This window comes from Desmodus rotundus, chromosome 12, assembly GCF_022682495.2.
Source record: "Desmodus rotundus isolate HL8 chromosome 12, HLdesRot8A.1, whole genome shotgun sequence".
In the NCBI taxonomy this organism is placed as follows: Eukaryota; Metazoa; Chordata; class Mammalia; order Chiroptera; family Phyllostomidae; genus Desmodus; species Desmodus rotundus.
Window position 1 is genome coordinate 42266980 of NC_071398.1, and position 22005 is coordinate 42288984.

Here is a 22005-nt window from a genome sequence, read left to right on the forward strand (position 1 = left end):
AAACCCTGCCTTAACACACAGGCAGGAGGAAAAATTCAATTATGTAAAATGCAGGGTCCCAGTTTTGCAGAGGTAACCAAAAGCATTATGGGTGTGCACTGTCATGTGAAGTGCACATACACACGCACAGCCACAGACACGCACGGCTGAATTTAAACGCCAGTGTACAGAAAGGGACCCGGTGGTGAGAAAGTCAGCTCCTCCCAGCTCAAGATGGCAGACAGCAGAGATCAACCCTAACAGGCTTACAACCAAATTCATGCCATTTCAGACTGCAAATTTCCTTAATGTTCCACGTTTCAATAGTATTTACCTACCTGAAGTGATTATGTTAAGGTTATTTGCAGTCCTCCAAATACAAGTTTTCTTGGGGAGTGAATGAGCTTAATAAAAATCTCAATACACATTGTCATCTAGCAAGCAGTACCGAGCACCTCCATCGAGTTGGGCAAGGTCGTGGCTTTCTATGCTTAGCAATGAACAAAGCCCCTCCCCTTGAGTTTTCATTCGAGTGGATGGGGACTTAAGCATGCTCATCATTGTGCTTTTGTTAAATTCCCGACCATACTCTTATCTTTTATAAGCCCCAGTGCAACTAGGTAAGTCATGTGCGATGACTGACGCTACATTTCCGACCAAATCCCTCACGGAACCTCTCATTTGATGGCTGCTATGCGGTCTCCTGACTACTGTGAATGTTCAAGTTGTGTTGACACATCACATTTTAATTGAAAAATTCTTTTTCTATGATAAGAAATCTAGTAAATGGAAAGATTCAGCTCCCATCCGAAGACGTCAAAACAAAGTAAAAACCCGTTTTACAACACTTCATTTCTGTATGGATTCTCTGATGAAGGATATTCCTTACCATACTCCTCACTTTTATAGAATTTATCACTATGGACTCTTTGATGAATTAGAAGACCCGAGCTCCAACGGAAACCCTTACCACATGCATCACATTTATATGGTTTCTCTCCTGTGTGGACTCTCTGATGAGCCTGAAGATTTGATCTCTGACTGAAGCCCTTTCCACACAATTCACATTTATATGGTTTTTCCCCAGTGTGGACTCTGTGATGGGCTTGAAGACTTGAAAAGCCACTGAAACCCTTGCCACACTGTTCACACTTATAGGGCCTCCCTTCTGCATGGACCCTCTGATGTGCCTGAAGGCGCGAACTCTCACTGAAGCGCTTCGTGCACACCTCACATTTGTATGGTTTTCCTCCTGTGTGGACCCTCCGATGTGCTTCAAGGCGTGACCTCTGACTAAAGCCCTTCCCACACATCTCACATTTATAGGGTTTCACTCTGGTGTGGACTCTCTGATGGCCTTGAAGATATGCTCTCTGACTGAAGCCCTTCCCACATAGCTCACATATGTACGGTCTCTCTCCAGTGTGGACACTCTGATGGCTCTGAAGATAGGATCTCTGACTGAAGCTCTTACCACACTCATTGCATTGATATGGCTTCTCTCCTGTGTGAACTCTCTGATGGGCTAAAAGCGTTGAGGCCTTACTGAAGCCCTTATCACATTCGCCACACTTATAGGGTTTCTCTCCTGTGTGGACCCTCTGATGAATTTGAAGATTAAAGCTCCAGCTGAATCCCTTTCCACACTCCTCACATGTGTAGGGTTTTTCTCCAGTGTGCACTCTCTGATGGCCTTGAAGGTGTGAACTCCGACTGAAGCCCTTCCCACACTCCTCACACTTGTATGGTTTCTCTCCAGTGTGAACTCTCTGATGGCCTTGAAGGTAAGAATTGCGACTGAAGCCCCTCCCACACGCTTCACATTTGTATGGTTTTTCTCCAGTGTGGACTCTCTGATGGGCTTGGAGGTACGAGCTTCGACTGAAGACCTTACCGCATTCCTCGCATTTATAAGGTTTCTCTCCTGTGTGGACTCTCTGATGGACATTAAAAACGGATCTATGACTGAAGCCTTTACCACAGGCATTGCATTTGTATGGCTTCTCCCCATTGTGGGCTGCCTGATGATCTTTAAGTGTTGAACTCCAACTGAAGCCATTTCCACATTCCTTATAGAGTTTCTCTCTGATGTGAATTTTCTGATGGCCTTGAAGATACGGGTTTTGGCTGACACTATTACCACATGAATGTTTACGTGGCCGTTCCGTAGAGTGGACTATCTGATGATTCTGAAAATGTGAGGGCAGACTGAAGCCATTGCCACATTCCTCGGAATTACAGGGAATCTCTTCCATGTGAACTCCCTGCTGAATGTTAAGAGTTGAGCTACCAAAAAACCCTTTCTCACATCCCCCATCTGTGTATAGTTTCTCGTCAGTGTGGATTCCCTGATGAACTTGCGGATGAGAACTCTGATTAAAGACATTTCCATTCTCCTTGTATTTGTGGGGCTCCTCCAGAGTACTAACCCTAAAAATACTATCAAGGTCTAAGGTATGACTGAAGGCTTTCTCATAACTATGGAATGTCTCTCCTGTGTGAATAACCTCACACGCGTTCCGAGACGAGCACTGATTCAAGTTCTCACCATATTCACATTTACACAGCGCCGCCTCTGTACGTTCTCTCTGACGGGACTGCAGTAGAGAACTCTCAAAAACACAATCATCTCCTCTACGCACACTTTGATGTTTGTGAAGAACTGAATGATAACTACAGTCCTTTCCACAAGGACTGTACGTACAGGGCCCCCCTTCTGAGTCTAACTGCTGACGAACCTCAGAGCTAACATCATCACTGGTGGCGTTTCTGCACTCAGTACATGGACGAGACTTTTGCCCCATCTGAATCATGTCTTGATCAGGCAGTGAAACCTTCACGATGACTTCTCCACAGTCACGGCAGCGGCAGTTTCTGTCTGCTGTGTGTACTCTCAGACTACCATTGTGATGTGAGCGCCAGCTGCCGTCACACTGAGAGAAATTGTTTTTTATGGAGTTTTGTTGACATCTACACTGATAATTACGTGACTCTAGCAGATACATTTTCCTCCAAGAATGCTGGGCTCTCCAAGATGAAAATTCTTGATTTTTTATGGAATCAGTACCATTACCTATATGAGTCAATATATAGCTCCCATCTTCAGAAATCTGAATCGGTATTCCTGCTGAAACCAGGCAGGGGGAATCCGCTTGTTTCTGCAACTTAGAAATATTTCCTTGGAAATGTTTCATGGAATCTTGACACCTGCTTAACCCGCCTGCACCTTGTTGCCAGGTCTGCCAAGCTGTTGGCTCTTCGGGAGAAAGGTAGCTTAGTCCCACTTCTTGAAGAGTCTCCATATTATGTTGGTTCTCGGTTCCTATAAGGATACAGAGAATTTAGACGTGTACAGAGTGAATGCTTTTATTCAGAGATTTCAAGATTTCCCACTTTGGTTAGGACATGACACTTCAATGAACTAGAGGAATATTCATGTGACTACCTGTGATAATACTTAGAAAATGGCTCTTCTTTGGCTACATCAGGAACATAGGTACCAACAGAACTCATATAACTGGGGCTACCTGCGTGCTTCAAAATCAGGGCTTTGCGACACAAGCCGGACATTGAACGTGGTGGCCCTGTTCAAAGGCTTGATAAAACCACACACGGGGCCATGGCTTGCCTGGAGGTGCCAACGAGAAAACCGAAGGGGACAGTCTCAAATCAGAAAGATTATTGTTTCCAGTGGACAAATGCTTTTTGTCCTGATAGTAACTTTTTCTTTTCTCTCTGGCACATGGGCATGGTAATGTTTTCATTTTTTTGATTTGTAAGATCGTGTATTAAATTCTGTGCAGACGATGATAAACCTTTAATCAACGCCTGAGGCACCACACAGTCTATGGCTAAAGAGCTATTTATCTTCACGATAATTATTAAGTTCTTCTCAGTCACTGTATGCCTTTTCAGCTTGAACTCCTTTCATAAGATAAGTAACAACTACCAAGGGCCACAGTGAGATCAGAATGTGAAAAACTGAGACTGAATTCAATTCCAAAGACATCAGGAAAACATAGAGGCTGAGGTAGGTAAGCAGAACCAAATTTCACGACACCTGTAGGTGTCCTTTGAGGCAACTTATCAAACAAAACTCAGCGAACACTGACATTGGCTTGCGTCATCTTATTGGAAACTTACTTTCACGTGAAGGGAATCTGAGTCACCAAAATAGTTGAAGACAGCCATGTTTGGGTGGCAATGGCTTTTCACTTCGTTATTAAAGCTCAGATCATAAGAAAACAGCAGAGCTTCATAACCCAAGGAGCAGGATCTTTCCTGAGGACAACCGGTTGAACAGGATGAAAGCAATAGCACGTGCTTTCCTAACACTTGGCAGCACATTAATTTTCTACAGCACCCAGGAAAGAAAGCAGTCTGAATTATTTTTCCATAGCACATTATCCTCACACGTAATCATCCTTCCTCATCTATTTGTGCCTGCCTGGGTCTCCACCCCGGAATGTGTTATCCACGAGGACACTGTTTTGCGTGCCACATGACCCTCTGTGCCCACAGCACTCCTAGTGAGTGGTAGTTGTGCAGTAAGCACAGTCCACAGTGAGAGTCATTCTCACGGAACTGGAAGGGCATGCGTACGGAACTCATTTTTCACGGGAAAAGAAACAGGGATGGCAATTTTGCTGCAAAGTCGAAAGGCCGTACATGAGGTATGGCGATGCTGAGGGTATCTATCACCTGCTGAGGAGAAGAGCAAAGGTCACAGGAATCTCTTGTGGATTGAATCGTTTTAAATTTTTTTTTAAGATTATTTATTTATTTATTTTTAGAGAGGGGAAGGAAGGGAGAAAGAAAGGGAAACATGTGTGGTAGCCTGTCTTATGCCCTCTACTGGGGGCCTGGACTGCAGCCAAGGCTTGTGCCTTGACTGGGAATCGAACTGGCGACCCTTTGGTTCACAGGTCAGCACTCGGTCCACTGAGTCACACCAGCCAGGGCTCAATGTTTTTAATTTTTAAAATAACTTTTAGGTTGATTTTTTTTTTTGTCACTCAAAATCTTTCCTGTAGCTCCACCCTATCGCCAACTTAAAAAAAGGAAAAGGCCACACTGATGACCGAGTGACGTCACAGTCTGACAGTCCCCTGCGTTGACTGCAGGGGAGCACTTATGGCTTATCCGTAAGGTCTCAGTACTTTAAAAAATGCACAGTGATTTACCTGGCTTCTCAAAAGTGAATCTTCAATTATTACATTAATATTTTATCATCTAAAGGTGAAATGAGGCATATTACAGGAGGCATGCCAGAGGAAGTAAACAGCTTATATAGGAGAAGTCTGGGCTTTAAGCTAGAAGTAATCATAATGCTCACAGCTTTGTTTTGGTACCATCAAAACAGACAGTTTAATAGGTCGTGTTTTGGGGAACTGACGTGGTGGCTTGAGGGCCTGAAAGCAGTTTGCCAGTCAACTCACAAAGCAACTGTTTCAGTACACATTGTACAAAATTTATGGTATCAGAATCTCTCAAATATACAAAAAAGATTCAAGTTTCTTTCTGACCAATAGTCTCAACATTAAAGGCGGAGAGGGGGGAAATGTGACCTCCCTTAGTGTCAGCCTCTGTGGCAAAGCTCACATCACAGTGTGTAATGAAGCACCCCGTCATCTCCTTCCCACATCTCAACATTCCAGTTCTATTTTCACTGCAACAGTAGAGTACCGATGAGAAACCGTGTGAAACCAAATGTATAAACAAACTTTATTTGATGGGGAAAATATGCACCGCAAAAAAGCACTGAAAGACCTTACTAGGAGAATTTACTTCATCTTCCTGGTAATCCTTCCTTACAGTCAGAGAAAGTCAACCGTCCCAGCATCTTACATCAAATCGCTCAATAACGAAGATGTCGTATTTATCATAAATACCAAATCTTTCAATTTAATACTTTCCCATAATGAATTAAGAGAAAAATCTGTTAATACTTTTCTTTTCTCTTCTCCTTTAATAACAATACTCAAGAATATCGGCTCAGAATATTGAATGTAAACTGTAATTGAAAAAAAATTTTTTTAATAAAATAACTAAAAATAACAGAATATCAACTCAGGCAAATGAGGCTTATATTACCCTGCTCTGTTAATATGCTCTTAGACCAGTGATTTGCAACCACTCCATCTCAGGGCACACATACACTAATTACTAAAATTCTGCGGCACACCAAAAAATATATTTTTGCAGATCTGTCAAAAATGTAGGTATGATTTTGATTAATTCACACTGGATGGCTGTTGTTGCGTTGGCTGTTGTCATTTTTGTATTTGACAGTCTAAGGGAAAAGAGGTCAGTGCCCCTGACTAAATAGTCAGGTGTTGCGTGTTTTAAAAATTCCTGTGGCGCACTGTTGAAAATTGCTTTTTTAGACAGTAGGGAAAATGAAGGCACTTTCTGGACAGAAGATACAGTAATGATGTTTTGGTTACAAATACTGATGCTACTGTCTTAAGGGCTACTCTCTTGAACACACTGAGGCTAACCTTTCTTTTAACAGAATATATTTGACCTTTACTGACTTTTTGGCTGTTTCTACTTTTTTTTGTGACAACTGAATGAATTCTAAATTTGTTTTGGAAGGTTATTAATTATTCATTCAAGTTCTTTAACAGATATAGGCCTGTTTGTGTTGTCTATTTTTACTTGTGTAAGTTTTAGAAAATTGTGTCATTCGAGGAGCCGGTCCATTTCACCCAGGTTATTAAACTTATGGTCATAGAACCATCGGTTAGGACGGCAGCACAGGTAAACGCGGTACTCAGAACACCCCAGAATCACTTCAAAAATACAACTGAACTACAGAACTACCATCACTCAGAACTGCCTGGAATCTCGCTGAATGGAAGTCCTACAACTCGGGATTTAAAGAAGAAGCCACATCAAGAGTAGTAGGAGAGGCAGAGATACAAAACGGGTGGTCCCATACCGACGTGTGGAAGTTTAAAATCGGGAGGGATATTTCAGATGCGGGGGTACTCCCTGAGGAGTGGGGGTCCCAATTCCAGGAAGACAAGTCCCTATAACCTCTGGCTCTAATAACCAGCAGGGATTGAAACTGAGGGAGACAGAGGGCTTCTGGAATCCCAGGCAATTAATTCCTCTTAAAGGTCCTGTGCATGGACTTACCTAGACTCACTACCACTTAACTCCAGCACTGGAGGAGCAGTTTATAAGGAACAAGGGACGATGGGGAGGAACTGAATAGTCTGGCATCAGGAGAGTGATGGAAGAAGCCATTGTTTTGTTTCTGAGACCCCCAGCCGCCCCCCACAGAGCCAACAGGTGGGCACCACATCTGAGTCTCCATCAACCTGGGTCACACTGTTTGCCCTGCCCTGGTGATCTCTGAGACCCCACCCCACTTAACTTGGGGGGGTCCATCTGAGCCATATCCAATACCACTGGCCTCTCTTGCCTCATGCTTCAGACTTTCCTAAAATCTCTCAGTCTAGCAGTATCTGGCCTCCACCTACCCCTTACCTCTTGCTGGGTGGCCCCAGGCCTGGCACTAGTAGCAGCCTGCCTTGGTACCAACCTTAGTCTCTTTTGGGCACCTTCACACCAAACACAAGTAGCAGCCATCTGTAGCTTGTGCCGGGAGGCCCAAGGCAGGGCACAGGCGGTGGCTGACTTTGCACCTCCCAGGAGACCCCACAGCCAGCACACCCTGGGGACAGCTTCAGACAAAGCCAGATTACAACCCCACCACCCCCACGAGCGACACACTCAAGGGGCACACTCAGTGAGCACCAAAGCCCCACTGAAACAAGTCTGCTCCGCAGCATCAACGCCTGCAAGCAGCTCGTCACTGTAGGTGTGGTGGGTCCTTGCAGTTGACTGGCCTGGGGGTCAATCCTTCCCAGTGACGCCAACAGCAATGGGACAGTGCACACGGCCCACAGAGGGGCATACCTGGAGCGGCCAGCTCGGGTGGCAGGGGAGACTGTACCACTGGGTCCTACAAGACATCTACTATATAAGGCCACTCTACCAAGCCCGGGACACGTAGCAGCTCTACCTAACACATAGAGACAAAATAGAGAAGCAGCCAAAATGCGAAGTCAAAGAAACAGGTCCAAGATAAAAGAAGAGGAGAAATCTCCAAAAAAAGAACTAAATGAAATGGGCCAAGCAAACTACCAGATACAGAGTTCAAAAGAACGGTTATAAGGGTGCTCAAGAAACTTCGTGAGAACTTCAACAGCATGAATAAGGACATAGAAACCACATTAAAGAACCAGTCACAAACGAAGGACACACTAACTGAAATGAAGAATAATTTACAGGGAGTTGACAGTAGAGCGGATGACGCTGAGAATCAAATCAGCAATCTGGAACATAAGAAAGCAAAAAACACCCAAACTAGAACAGCAAGAAGAAAAAAGAATCCATTAAGAAATGAGGATAGCGTACGAAGCCTACGCAACAACTAAAAGCGCACCAACATTCGCATCATGGGGCTGCTGCAGGAAGTGACAGATCAAGAAACTGAAAATCTATTTGAAGAAATAAGGACAGAAAACTTCTCTTACCTGGTGAAGGAAATAGACATACAAGTTCAGAAAGTGCAGAGAATCCCAAACAAGATGAACCCAAAAAGGTCCACACCAAGTCCCATTATAATTAAAATGGCAAAGGTTTAAGACAAAGGAACAAGCTTAAAAGCAGCAGGAGAAAAGCAGTTAGTTACCTACATGGGAGCCTCCATAAGACTGATTTCTTAAAAGAGACTTTACAGGTCAGGAGGGATTGGCAAGAAATACTCAAAGTGATGAAACGCAGGGACCTACAGCCAAGATGACTCTACCCAGCGAGGCTGTCATTTAGAATGGAAGGGCAGTTAAAGAGCTTCCCGCACAAGAAAAACCTAAAGGAGTTCATCACCACCGAAGCAGTATCACATGAAATGTTAAAGGGTCTTCTTTAAGAAGAAAAAAAAGATAAAAAATATGAACAATAGAATGACAATAAATATCTATCAACAACTGAATCTAAAAATCAAAATAAATGAACAAAAACAAAAAATAGACCCACAGATACGGAGAACATTTTGACAATTGCCAGATGGGAGGGAGGTTGGGGAGATGGGTGGAAAATGTGAGGGGACTAAGAAGCGCACGTTGGTAGTTACAGAATACTCGTGCGGACGTAAAGTGCGCATGGGAATATAGTCAATATTCTCATAACCACGTACGGTATCAGATGGGTATGAGATTCTATCAGAATGATCATTTAATAAGTTATATATGTTTAATCATGGGTGTGTACACCTGCAACTAATATAATACTGTATGTCACCTGTAATTGTAAAATAATGATTTAAAAACATTTGTGGCCATGGAGTGTGTTCATAATATTCCTTTATTATCCTTTTAAAACCCGCAGGTTCCTCTTTCATTTCTGGTATTTGTAATTTGAGTCTTTTTTCCTAGTCAGCCTAGCTAAAGTTTTGTATCAATTTCATTCATTTTTGCCAAGAACCAGTTTTTAGTGTTACTGATTCCCGACTTCCCGTTTTCAATTGCATGGATTTCTGCTCCAGTTCTCCTTCTCGCCTGCATGCTCCGAACTGGCTTCGCCCTTCTTTCTCTAGTGTCCTGTGGTGGGTGCTGAGATGACTGATTTCAGTTCTTTCCTCTAAGCACTCTTTTCGCTGCATCCCACCAATTTTGATAAGTTGTTTCCACTTTCGAGTCATCCAAAATATTTTTTAATTTCTTGACATGTCTTCTTTGGCCCACGTGTTATTTAGAAATGTGTTATTTAATCCCCACGTGTTGGGGGTTTTCCAGTAATTTAATTTACTGACTTCTAGTTTAACTCCATTTTGGTCTTAAGAGCAGACATTTATGATTTTATTCTTTTAAGTTTGTTGAGGTGTGACTTATGGCCCACATTTCATGGGAACTTGAGGAAAAGAGTTCTTTTCTGAATTATCTACATATGGCTCCAACATCCAACTCCATGTCACAAAGCTATCATTTTAGAATGACTTTTAACTCAGCCCACAGGGGGAAATATGTAATGTTATAAAAGCAAAAACAAGGCTATGTGGGGTGGAGGCAGAGAAACTCCGCTGTTTCTCTTTTTCCCTGTAGAAAGCGACATTCAACTTGGGACAGAAAAGGAGATCAGAGCAGAGGAAACATCACCGGGATGTTTGGATTCACACAAGTGTCCAACTTGGAAATTCTACGTCAAAACTGTGGTTAGGCCAAGCGACTCCACAGGTGTTAGAGGATGGGAGGGGAGAGGAGGGGACGGGCCGGGGAGGCAAAGAGCTAGGCAGATGAATAAGGGGCGTAATCGCCAACACAAAAATGTCTCCCCTGAGACTGCCGCCTGGGGAGGGCAGATCACAGTGTTCGCATTGCTCATGTTTGGTACTTACTCTAGTTGACTGGTGATTCTTAATCTTTTAGGTTAATGGCTACCCACCTATGAATAATCAAGGACACCTAAAAAGTTCGAATTAGGACAAGCATTCATCAGATGGCAAAACACATTCTAGAGACCCCTTCGATTAAACTGATGTATTCTGCACCCACCAGCTATCTCAAGGAGGATTTGTGACAGGGAAGACCAGGCATCTGCTACCCAGTCCCTGCATTCGATCAGGGCAGAGGGAAAATCAAGTCAAGGAGCCGGCAGCGGAAGCATAAATGCCAAGTGTGGCGGGCTGCAGTGAGGCACTGCGGCCGGAACACAACGGATGAGCAAACAACGGTAGGAAAGTAAAGAAAGCTGGAGGGGGTCGAGGAGACGGACACCTTCAGGCCTAACAGCTGCTACTTGAGATTTTACCACGTGTGACATGGAGAGCCGATAGAGTTTTAACAGAGAAGGGCTGTGCTCTGACTCAGGTTTTGAAGGGGCTCTTTGGCTGCGGGGTTACTGCTGGGCAGTTCTCACCTGAACACCCGTCTCTCTGGGTTTCTGTCTCCATCACCACACATTTTTCTTCTCTCTCCAGCTGGCAGATAAGGTCTGGTTTGAAAGGCTGATTCCCTGCAAAAAGGCAAGGAGAGAGAAAAACTTTTAATTTTGAAGTCCAATTCATTTTTTTGTTCCTTTCTGAATCATGCTTTTGGTGTCCAAAGAATGTTTTGAAGGTTTTTCCTCTGTTTCCTTACAGAAATTTTACACTTTTACATTTACATTAGATCTCTTATCTAATTTGAGTTAATTTTTTGTGAGGTGTAAGGCACGCATAGACCCATACAGGTATCCAGAGTCTCTGCTCTGCCTGTTGAAAAGACTACCTCTCCATGGCTGGTGCGGCTCAGTGGACGGAGTGCCGGCCTGCAAACCAAAGGGTCAACGGTTTGATTCCCAGTCAGGGCACATGCCTGGGTTGTGGGCAGGGCCCCCAGCAGGGGGTGCGTAAGAGGCAACCACACATGGATGTTTCTCTCCCTGCCTTCCCCTCTGTCTAAAAATAAATAAATAAAATTTTTTAAAAAGAAGAAAAAGACTACCTCTCCACTGAATTGTCTTGGAACCTGTAATACATCTAAAACGGTTTCAGAATTGCTTCTTCCAGACACCACTATAAAAATAAACCCGCTGAAGAGTATTGAGACTGCAATTCATTCTCTCCTCCCCCTCCCACTGCACCTCAAACTAAGGGTAAAGAGTTACATAATAAGGGTAAAGAGTAGCAGTGTCCTTTAGCTACTTCCTAAGTTCTTTCTTTTCAGTGTGATGATGGTGTCAATTTCAAACACAACTGAGTGTATTCATTCCATTTTCCTTTCAGTTTTAGATCATCATTCCTTTGCATTCTAATCTAATTTTTGTAATGTTAGTTCATGTCTGAACTAACATGTTTTGAGAAGTCCAAACTAGATAAAAAGATATATTCAACATGTCTGACTCCCCCACACACGCCTTCTACACTGTTACTTCCAACCCCTATTAAAAACTAACTTTGTTACAGGAACTACTATAAAGGACACATGGACAAAATCAAGGGGGAGGGTGGAGGTGGGGGAGGGAGGGGGGTTCAGCTGGGGTGGGGTGGAGGGATGGGGAGAAAAGGCACACAACTGTAATTGAATAACAATAAAAATTTAAAATTAACAAAACAAAACAAAACTAACTTTGTGCCCAGGCTGGTGTGGCTCAGTGGATCGAGTGTGGGCCTGCGAACCAAAGGGTCACGGGTTTGATTCCCAGTCAGGGCACATGCCTGGGTTGTGGGCCAGGTTCCCAGTAGGGGGCACTTGAGAGGAAACCACACACTGATGTTTCTCTCTCTTTCTCCCTCCCCCTCTCTAAAAATAAATATATAAAATCTTTTAAAAAAAATAAAAATAAAAATGAGCTGAAAAAAAACCTGTGATTTTGATTAATCCTTTTGTGTTTCTTCTAATTAAAGATAAGCAGAGATACATAAAGTTACTTATTTCCTCTTCTTTCTTTCAGAAATTGTAGTGTGCTATTAATGCTCTTTTGTACTTCGTTACCTCTAGGAAAAACTCCTAGAAGTGAATTGCTAGGAAAGGGTTAATACATAGTTTTGTTAGATATTGTCAAATTTCCCTCTTTTGGGGTTGTATATTCCCACTTTCAATGTATGAAAGTATTTTATTTCCCACAGCTTTTCCCGAAAATAAGTTTTAAAAATTTTGCCAATCCCATGGGTCGGAAATGGTATTTCAGTATATTTTCCATTAACCATCTCTTATTTTGAGTAACACTGAACATCCATCCGTATGTATACATTCACATGTATTTATATATGTATATGAACATGTGCGCGCACCCGCCCACCTCTTAGCTCTATTCCTGAGACCGAGACAGGAAAGCAACACACGGCAATGGCGGCATTTACCGTCCAGACCTCGGCGCTAACGCCACTCTCTAGTATAAGGACGATGGCAGGGCTGGGGCAAAGTAGTGGGCTGGCCAAAATGTTCGTTTGGTTTTCCACAAGATGGCTCCAGTAGCGCTTAGTTGTCTTTAACGTCATTCGAGAACAATTTCGTTAGACTGCATTGTGACAGCTGATAGTGCATTTAACACACAGCTTATCAAAATTGGCGAATTTTTGTGTAGCCATTTTAATATTGAAGATGGAAGAAAATGCACATTTTCAGTATCTTATGCTTTATTATTTCAAGAAAGGTAAAAATGCAAAAAAAAAGATTTGCACAGTGTATGGAGAAGGTGCTGTGACTGATCGAACGTGTCAAAAGTGGTTCGTGAGGCTGCGTGCTGGAGATGTGTCGCTGGACGACGCTCCACAGTCGGGCAGACCAGCTGAAGCCGACAGCGATCAAGTCAAGACACTAACTGAGAACAATGAACTTACACCACACGTGAAAGAGCAGACATACTCAAAAGATGCAAACCAATAAAGCTATTGGTGAAATGAAAAATGTGTCTTTTACTTTATGGAAAAAACTAAACAGACTTTTTGGCCAACCCAATAGAAGATGAGTGTAAGTTAAGAAAATGTTTTAAAAAATGTTGGGGCGTATTACAAGAGCACAAGAGTCATCTTAAAAAGGCTGCAATCCGAAAGGTCGCCAGTTTGATTCCCCGTGGGGCCCATGCCTGGGTTGCGGGCTCGGCCCCCAGTTGGGGGCATGTGAGAGGCAACCACACATTGATGTTTTTCTCCCTTTTTCTCCCTCCCTTCCCCTCCCTCTTTAAAAAAAAGGGGGGGGAATAGGCAAGGGACAGCAATGGGGGAAAACTAGGACTACTATAATAGAACAACAAGAACAAACAAACAAACAAACAGCTTTCAGTGAGTTCTGAGAGTCTTATTAACCAGCCTCAGGGTAGTCTCGGGGGCCCCTGAACTTGCAACTGGTCTCAGAGAGCTTAGTCTGGAGACTACCAGACTCTGCAGACTTGCTGAAGCATCTGGAGATGAAAGGAGGTGGTATAAGTAAGTTACCTGCAAATGGTTCCGAAAAAAATGTTATGAATAGACATACATTTTCATACGTATAAATAAATTATATGGAGACAGAATAGAAGCGTAAATGATAAAAACAAAGGGGTAAAATGTACCTATACATGAATCTGGGTAAAAGCTACATGGGTGTTCTTGTTTTCTATTTTTACTTTGGCAAATATTCTGTAAGTTTAAAGTTATTTACAAATACATTGTTAAAACAAAAAACAAAAAAACATCTGAAAATTCAAGTTAATAAACAGTTACTGACACCCTGAGGGAAAAAACCCTGGACCAACTAAATTAATTTCGTGACAAACCAACAGCGGCAGGACCACAATGTGCTCCTTTACAGGTCAAAGGACAGATCTACCCATGAACAGTGACATCAACAACAACTTGTCTTTGCTCTGACCGCCGTGCTGAGCCGGCGGGCGGCGCCCTGCAAAGCAAAGGGCTGCGGGTCAGGGCACGTGCCTGAGTTGCAAGATCAGCGCCCCACGGGGGCTCCAATGAGAGGCAACCCATCCACGTTTCTCTCTCACGTGGATCTATCTTTCCCGTTCTTCTTCCCTCCCTTCCCCTCTCGCTCTAAAAATAAATCAATAAAGTCCTTAAAAATCTTGTCTTTGTTGCACACAGATTGTTAGAACTCTTAGCTGCCCAAGCTCTGAGGATGATTTCAGGGGTCCTGGAGCTTTGGCACCTGACCCACAGAGACACCCGAGCGGCGGTCGCTGAGTTACGGAGGGCGCCTGTCCTCACCCAGTGAGACCAGGTTCCGGAAGTTCTCCAGCATCACGTCCCGGTACAGCGTCCTCTGGGACGGGCCCAGCAGGCCCAGCTCCTCCTCGGTGAAGACCACAGCCACGTCCTTGAACGTCACCGCCTCCTACAACGCCAAACACAGAGTACGTTTATGGAAAGGGGGCAGCTGTGAGAAAGTGTAAAGGATGTTGTTCTGGTTTCTGAGGCATCCGAGTCACATTTAAGGAGCTGCCTTCTGTTTGCCTCCCATAATGCTAACTCCATCCAGCACCAGGGCTGCAAGAAAAGGAATCCTTGTACTCTACATCGCTACCTTTTGTTAGCACGCCCACAGGTAAGACCCTGGAACTCTGCTACATCATGGGCTGCTAATCACCTAAATTTTATCGGTAATGTCATTTGCTCCAGCCCTGGCTGGAGTGGCTCAGTGGACTGAGTGCTGGCCTGAGGACCGAGAGGTTGCCTGTTCGATTCCCAGTCAGGGCACATGCCTGGGTTGCAAGCCAGGTCCCCAGTTGCGGCATGTGAGAGGCAACCAATCGATATTTCTCTCACACATCAATGATGTTTAAAAAATAGATAACAAAAGAAAAAAATAATAATGCCATTTGTTCCAGAAAAGATGTTGTTCTGACCACGTGTGACAAATCTGTTTTCCCTTTTACACACACGCTCCACTTATTTAATTTGCCAAACTTACAGGCTCTCAGTCACCCTGACCGTTCGCGCATGGAGACCCTCCTCGGAGGCCCAGCGACTGCGCGCAGCATTTCCGGTGATGGGTGCGGGCCCAGCCCTGGGGCCTGACTGCCTGTGTTCACGAGGGAGTGCTCCACCCCATGGCAGCTGGGTGGCCCTGGACCAGCTCCTCATCCGCGCCTCATCTGTATGCTGATACGTATAGCTTAGGGTCCCAGCAATACAATGAGTGACTATAGGCAAAGTACTTTGGAACAGTGCTTGACGCACAGTAAGCAATAAATGTTGGCCATTATTGTGATTACCGTCACCAACACCATCATCCCATTCCAGGGCTGCGTGGAAATTCAAGGAACTGGCGGGAATACGCTGACCTAACCCAAATCACGCAGGCTTAGTTTTAGATTATCTATTATAAACAATATTGTAAAAAAAAAAAAAAAAAAAAAGCCTTTCATGGAGAACTTAGTCCCTGGAAATCTGTCGTTCATCTCCTTAAAATAAATTCCAAAAAGTAGAAATAGTAACTTTGGAGAATAATGGCCTTTAAAGTTTTGAAGTCATAATGGCAGGTATTTCCTTCAAAAGGGTTTTGCCAACTTATTCTTCCAAGAAAGTGCAAATCGCTAAAGCTCTACGCCCTGGCCAACACTGGACACAAATACTTAAAAAAATAATAATAATTGATAGAGTCAGAAGTAAATTTGGGAAGTAAAAAAGTTATTTCAAAACTTTTTCACAACAGTGATTAGTAATAAAGATCATTCTCTTTCATTTATGTGCTAGTCATCTCTAGTTCTTGTTTTGCAATCGTGTTAATTTGCTGTACTTTCCATTCTACTTTGCTACGGTCTTGTAACTGTTTGCTGTAGGGAAGTTAAATTTTTTTACATAAAGACCTGTCTAACCCTGCATTTCTGGCTGGAGCTCCAACCCTCACAACTCGGTCTCCGAACGAGAGAGAACAATGGATGGTGTGGAATGTTCTGCTTCTCTTTCCACCTGATCGGTACGCCCGACACTCCGCATCCAGACGGCCAAGGCCTTGGAGTCGGCCGGATGCCTGACTTCCGTGAGCACCTGAGCGGGACTGGGGCTTACCCGAGCCTCTGCCGTCATGTCCACAGGGAAGACGGTGCTACGGTGCTAAGTCCCCCTCAGAGCAGCGAAGAAAGTGACAGATGGAAAGTGCCCGCATCCTACAGTCTGACTGAAGTCTTTAAATTAAGCACCTGCCCTACTCTAATAAAATAATCTATGAACGGTGACACACGCAAGGCACACAGACACACAGAGACAGCTCTAGGCACTGGGAGGGAAGAATCTAGCCTTTTCTGTAGGGAAACTCCTTACACTGTTTCTGTCTGAGTTCAGCTTATTCAGTATGATCCTGAGAGACAAGGCCATTTTTAGGTATCCTTTTTTACAAAGTACGTCAGGGGCAAAAAAGCATTTTTGTTTTGGGTCCCCAGAACAGAAGGGCAAATTCCATTAGCATTCTGTCAGAACTGCTTTTTGAGCAAAGACTGCATGTAGGAAAACTGATGCTGCTGTGCCAAATGGCAAGAAGCCTCGAGAACTTTAAAGTTTGTGAATAAGGAACAGTTAGAAGTGGGGTGTACACCCGTCATTGGAAGAATGTTAGATGAAACAATTAAGGGCTATAATTTCAACTGAAAATAAAAACCAATTCAAAATTGTGTCTATTATTGCAAGCACAGTTATGAATGCACATGAAATGACCACAGAAAAAATTAGGTGATTTGTAAGCAGCGTAGTGTGTGGGTTTTTCATTTTTTAAATTGCTAGCCTTGCCCCAGCTGGTGTGGGTCAGTGGATTGAGTGCTGGCCTGTGAACCAAAGGGTCCCGGGTTCGATACCCAGTCAGGGCACATGCCCTGACTAATAAAATAAAATTTCTAGTCTCTTTTACACTATTATTTGTGAAATAAAGTGCTAAAAAGTGCTAAAAGGAAAGTTTTTAAAAAATGAAACAAAAAGCATGTCATGTAAATGGTATTAAATGTCGGCTGTCATTCTTTATACTTCTCCAAGGAAGAGAAAAAAGGTACCCACTTGCCGAGAAGTGAGATAACATGTTAAGTGACAGAAACAAAAACCCAACTCACCTGGAACTTGGTCATTTTCTCTTTCTTTTCTTACGGAAAGCAAGAGACCTGAGAAGGCAGAAGGAAGAACAGGGTAAGAAAGAAGCCACGAGAGAAAGAGAAATAGATCTTTTTGCAAACTGGAAAAGGGTGTCCCTTCCGGCAGGCAGACGCTGCCACACACGCCTCAGCAGGCAGAGTGCGGGCTGGACTCCAGCTGCCCCCAGGCTGCCCTGGAAGGATGCCTGCATTTGCAAGGCAGCCTCCACGGCCCAGCCCAGCAGTCCTCACACACCTTGTGGCTCCTGCAGAGCTCCTTCTGATCCTGGGAAACGTGGGACAGGAGAGGCGGCGAAAAGTACTGGTTAAAGTGGACTCTGGCCCTGACGGGTGTGGCTCAGTGGGTCGGGCATCATCCTGCAGAGGAGAAAGGTGACTGGTTGATTCCTGGTCGGGGCTCACGTCTGGGTTGCAGGTTCTACGAAGGCAACTGATTGATGTTTCTCTCCCTCTCTTACTCCCTCCCTTCCCCTCTCTCTAAAAATATATAAATAAAATCTTTTAAAAAAAAAGTGGACTCTGGTGACAATTCCTTTTAAAACCGGACATTGCTCTATATACTGGCACACACCGCTCTCCATGTTTACATACACGGCTGTAACAGTAAACCTCCCTAGGCTTCCTTTCTGTGACTGACAACATTAGGATAAAATCGCCAACATTACAGGAGCGTTGTTAGACACAATGCGTGAGCAGTGGGAAAATGCTGGAACACGTACCGTTTTCTATTGTCTTGTAGCTGCAGAGAAGCAGATACTGCTCTACCTCATAAAACTGGCCTTGCAGTTGTGTCTTTAAGGCAGGTACGTGGCAGGCATTACAGCTTCTTACTTCATGATCTGTGGCCTGGGTAATAACATAGGTTTAGATCGAGACCACCCTTCGGAAAGGTTTAACGGCACAGCCTTTTCCCATGCGTACACAATGAAAGATGCTGCCACGTTTCTCATCTGTGAAAAGTGCTGGCTAAGGGCTCAACCCTTGGAAAGATCTGAAGACCAGAAGTTTCATTTCTTTGGGTCCTTCCTCAAGATTATTCACTGTTCTCAACAGATGTTGTTATTTACCTTATTTACTGTTCCCGGGCAACTGCAAGGTCACCTATTAAAGAAAAAGACCTAAAAAAGGGGCTAGTCCTGGCCACGAGTAAGGCAGAGCCTTTTAGCACCTCTGAGGTTTTTTGCCTCTCCGGTAGAATACCCACCCCTCCCAAGTCCCTGCCCACAAGGCCACGGCTGGAGAACCCACAGAAGGATGCATAACTACTAAGAACGAGGATGAACTTGGCCACGTAATTAGCAAGGAAAGAGATGAGTTTTCTTTCACTCACCCAATATTTACGGGTCACCTTCCACAAGGGATACAATTCCCAGATCTGTCTTTGCTCAGAGCCTAGTGTGGGAGAACATTTGATCATCGGCAATTATACCACACTGAGGGATGCCAGAGCAGAGTTTGAGCTCGGTCCTCTGGGAGAACACAGAAGGGGCCCCCAGGCCCAGACTGGGTACGGGAGGGGGCTGGATGGGCTGGATGGGGAAAATGTGGCCTGATCTTTGCCCTGGAGGATGGCAGAGCTGTACTAGCCACTAAGAGCAACCTTGCTCTCTGTGCAGACACGCAGAGAAAAACAGGATGTGGTCCCAACAGAATGGTCGGTGAACAGAAAGAGAGAAATAAGGAACAGAGAGCCCCAAGACACAGGTGGGTCAAACTGTGTGTGAGAAAAGAAAATGCATCGCCACCCCTCTCCAAAGTGCAACACCACTCTGCGTCCCTTAGCTTTCTCAGTAAGCGCCATTCTCCACGACGCAAAGACTGAACACGTCGGAGTAGCTGCTAACGTCTCCCTTTCTTGGTTCTGGATATAAACAAGGGCCAATCATCCACTTTCCGCAGTTAACGCGGGCAAGTCCATCACTATCACACTGACTCAGTGTTGGGGATTTGCTTCAAAATACCGATACATGAAAATTTGGAGGGAAGCGGTTGCTATGAGACCCACAAATGTTAACAAGGGTGGAATCTGGGTGATGGCTTCATAGGGGTTCATTATTCTATTATCCCATTGGCTATGACTGTCCCTTGTCACAGTAAAAAATTAAGGGGAAAATAAGACCTATGATACCTGTTTTGTAAAACTTAAGTAAAAATCCAAAACTAAATCTATAGAATAGGAAAACATTAAAATATTACTATTATCTCTGTATCCTGTGGTCATGGGTAATTAAATCTTTTTCTTTATACTTCGTATATGTTAATTCTTTACAATACGCAATCAATTCAATAATCAGAATTTGAACTATAAATATTATTTCAAATAAAGTACAATTAACTTGCAGGTGCCAAAAAAAAAAAAAACCCTTATCAAAAACTCAAAGCTCACAGACATAGCTTTCTGCAAAAATCCAAGGCCCTCTACAAAAATCCAAAACAGGCCTTCTCAACCTGATACTACACACGTTAAGAACTAAGAGGACAGACTGAAACTGCCTAAATCCAAATCCCAGCTCCAGGTCTTACTAGCTATATGATTTAGGATAAACAACTTAATCTCTCTGTGTCTCAGTTCCTCATCTTTAACATGAGAATAACAGCACACCTGACCTCCACGGGCTCTGGTGAGGATTAAATGTTAATTCATAGAAAACTCCTAGAATAGTTAGCACTCAATGATTAAGCATCATCGTTATTCCTCATGCCCAAGTACTCTCCATCCCTTCCTGCGTTATTCAACAGATACCATGGCATCTTCGAAGCAGAAAAATGTGTGGATGCATGAAGGAAATATCTTCTCCCTTAAAGGATAAAAGAGGAAGAAATATGCTAAATCCTACTCAGGTGAGGCTCAGCCGCTAGGAGCGGAAGGGTCATTCCCTCCCCCAAGCAGCCTTTTTCGAGGAGTCAAGGCTAGAAAGGAGAGGAGGCTGGGAGATTCGATCTTGGTGAGAACTCCCGCACACACTACAGTGGACATCCCAGACAACAGCCAGGCGTGACCCTCTCCAAAACTTCAAGTTAAAGGCATTAATAGAAGGCATACAACTGTAATTCAATAACAATAAAAAAAAAGAACACCTTAAAAAAAATAAAAGCATTAATAGAAATCCAGGTACTGCCCTGCTTCCTTCAGCGACGAGACAAGCACGGGGGAGCCCTGACCCCATCCCGGGTTCACAGGAGCTTTCAGGGAACTGAATATTTGTTCCATAAGCCAGCCTCTAAGTCTTTTGCTTCCACATTCTCATTTAACTCTCTAAATACCTCTAGCAGGTAGACATTAACACCAGCTTAAAGAAGAAGAAACAGGCAGAGACATTAAGATGATCTTCCAATGTTACATTGTTAGGAAGCGGCGCGCCGGCAAGTGGTCGGGAAAAGGGTTGGGAAAACACAGAACCCAGGGGACCCTGAACCCCAGCGCTGTATCCCAGGGCCCTAAACCGGGGGTGCACCCAGCGCCCCGCAATCCCACAGGCTCATTCAAAGGAAGCACAAGCCCCCCTCGCCGCAGGCCGACCCTCTTCCTCAAGGTCACGGCCCGCTCGCTCCAGGCTCTCAGCAAGGCGAAGGAAGTCAGCGCGCGAGCAGGGAGCGGGCCCCCGGGAGTAACGGGCTCACCTTTACGAGAGGAACGAAGGCCGCGGCCTTGAGCACCTGGGTCGGAAGCGACTCTGCCTACAGAGACCTCCTAGACTACGCTTCCCAGAATTCCTGACGGGAGCAGGGGCACAGCCTCGGCCTCCTGGAGCGGAAGTTATCCAACCACCGTGTTCCCGGACTACACTTCCCAGAATTCCCAGGCCACTTGTCGCCCCCGCTAGGGCGGAGGTGCCGGCGGCTACTCCGAGGGTCTGGACCAAATTTCCCAGCGCGCGGATCCGGGACGAATTCCATAACCCCGCCTTTGTGCATCCGAGATTCTTCCAAACTTAAGAGAGCTCTGTTGTATACTTGTATTATTTTTTCCAACCGATCGTGCTTTAAGGACGGCTTTCCGGGAGTGTCATTGTCTCTCACCCTGCGGGTCTTGTCTGGACTACGCTTCCTGACTCTCCTGCGGGGCAGCCCTTTCCTCGAGGCTGCCCTTTTCCTTTTGGGTAGTCAGTGTTTGGACAGGCGTTGTTCTCTTCAGGAGAGTCTGTCTGAACTCTATACTGTTGAGTAAGCTTGGCCACCCCTTCCGTCTTTTCTCGAAATTTTTTTTTTCTTCGAACGTGACCGGGGGGCGGAGGGTGGTGTGCGTAGGGAGGTTAGATGCAGCAAGATGAGCACTGGCTCCGGGGCCAGGCGGTAATAATTGAGGAAACTCTGACAGGGGGCTGGAGAGATGGTGACCTGGGTGATGTGGCTGTAAAACGTTTTATAAAACAGTTGTTGGCAGTGACTTAGAAGACGGAAAACGTACCTAATGAATTTGTGGGCTTGGGTGGGATGGTTTCCAGGCAGAAGGGTGAAAGCGTG

General features: G+C 44.5%; 1 protein-coding gene across 2 annotated transcripts; it reads right to left on the minus strand.

Annotated features, from left to right (window-relative positions):
* Positions 1–392: 392 nt before the first annotated feature.
* ZNF112 (zinc finger protein 112) lies at positions 393–21722 on the minus strand. 2 transcript variants are annotated; one of them, XM_024569367.4, is made up of 7 exons: positions 21163–21706; positions 18261–18387; positions 17777–17898; positions 17503–17550; positions 14672–14798; positions 10909–11004; positions 393–3301 (listed from the first exon to the last, which is right to left on the minus strand). In XM_024569367.4, exons 4-7 carry the CDS (start codon positions 17515–17517, stop codon positions 819–821), a joined length of 2721 nt encoding a protein of 906 aa, XP_024425135.2. In that variant the 5' UTR covers positions 17518–17550; positions 17777–17898; positions 18261–18387; positions 21163–21706; the 3' UTR covers positions 393–818. The 2 variants fall into 2 exon arrangements, with proteins under 2 accessions (XP_024425135.2, XP_071075910.1); XM_071219809.1 differs by lacking the exons at positions 393–3301; positions 10909–11004 and adding an exon at positions 12835–13906 and having other exon boundaries at positions 21163–21722.
* Positions 21723–22005: the final 283 nt, after the last annotated feature.

Excerpts from the sequence above, each read along its gene's own strand:
- ZNF112 (XM_024569367.4), bottom strand. Across the intron at positions 11,005-14,671 it reads CCGGAACCTGGTCTCACTGG|GGAATCAGCCTTTCAAACCA; the intron begins GTGAGGACAGGC and ends GCCTTTTTGCAG. Across the intron at positions 3,302-10,908 it reads CCAGAGAGACGGGTGTTCAG|GAACCGAGAACCAACATAAT; the intron begins GTGAGAACTGCC and ends GTATCCTTATAG.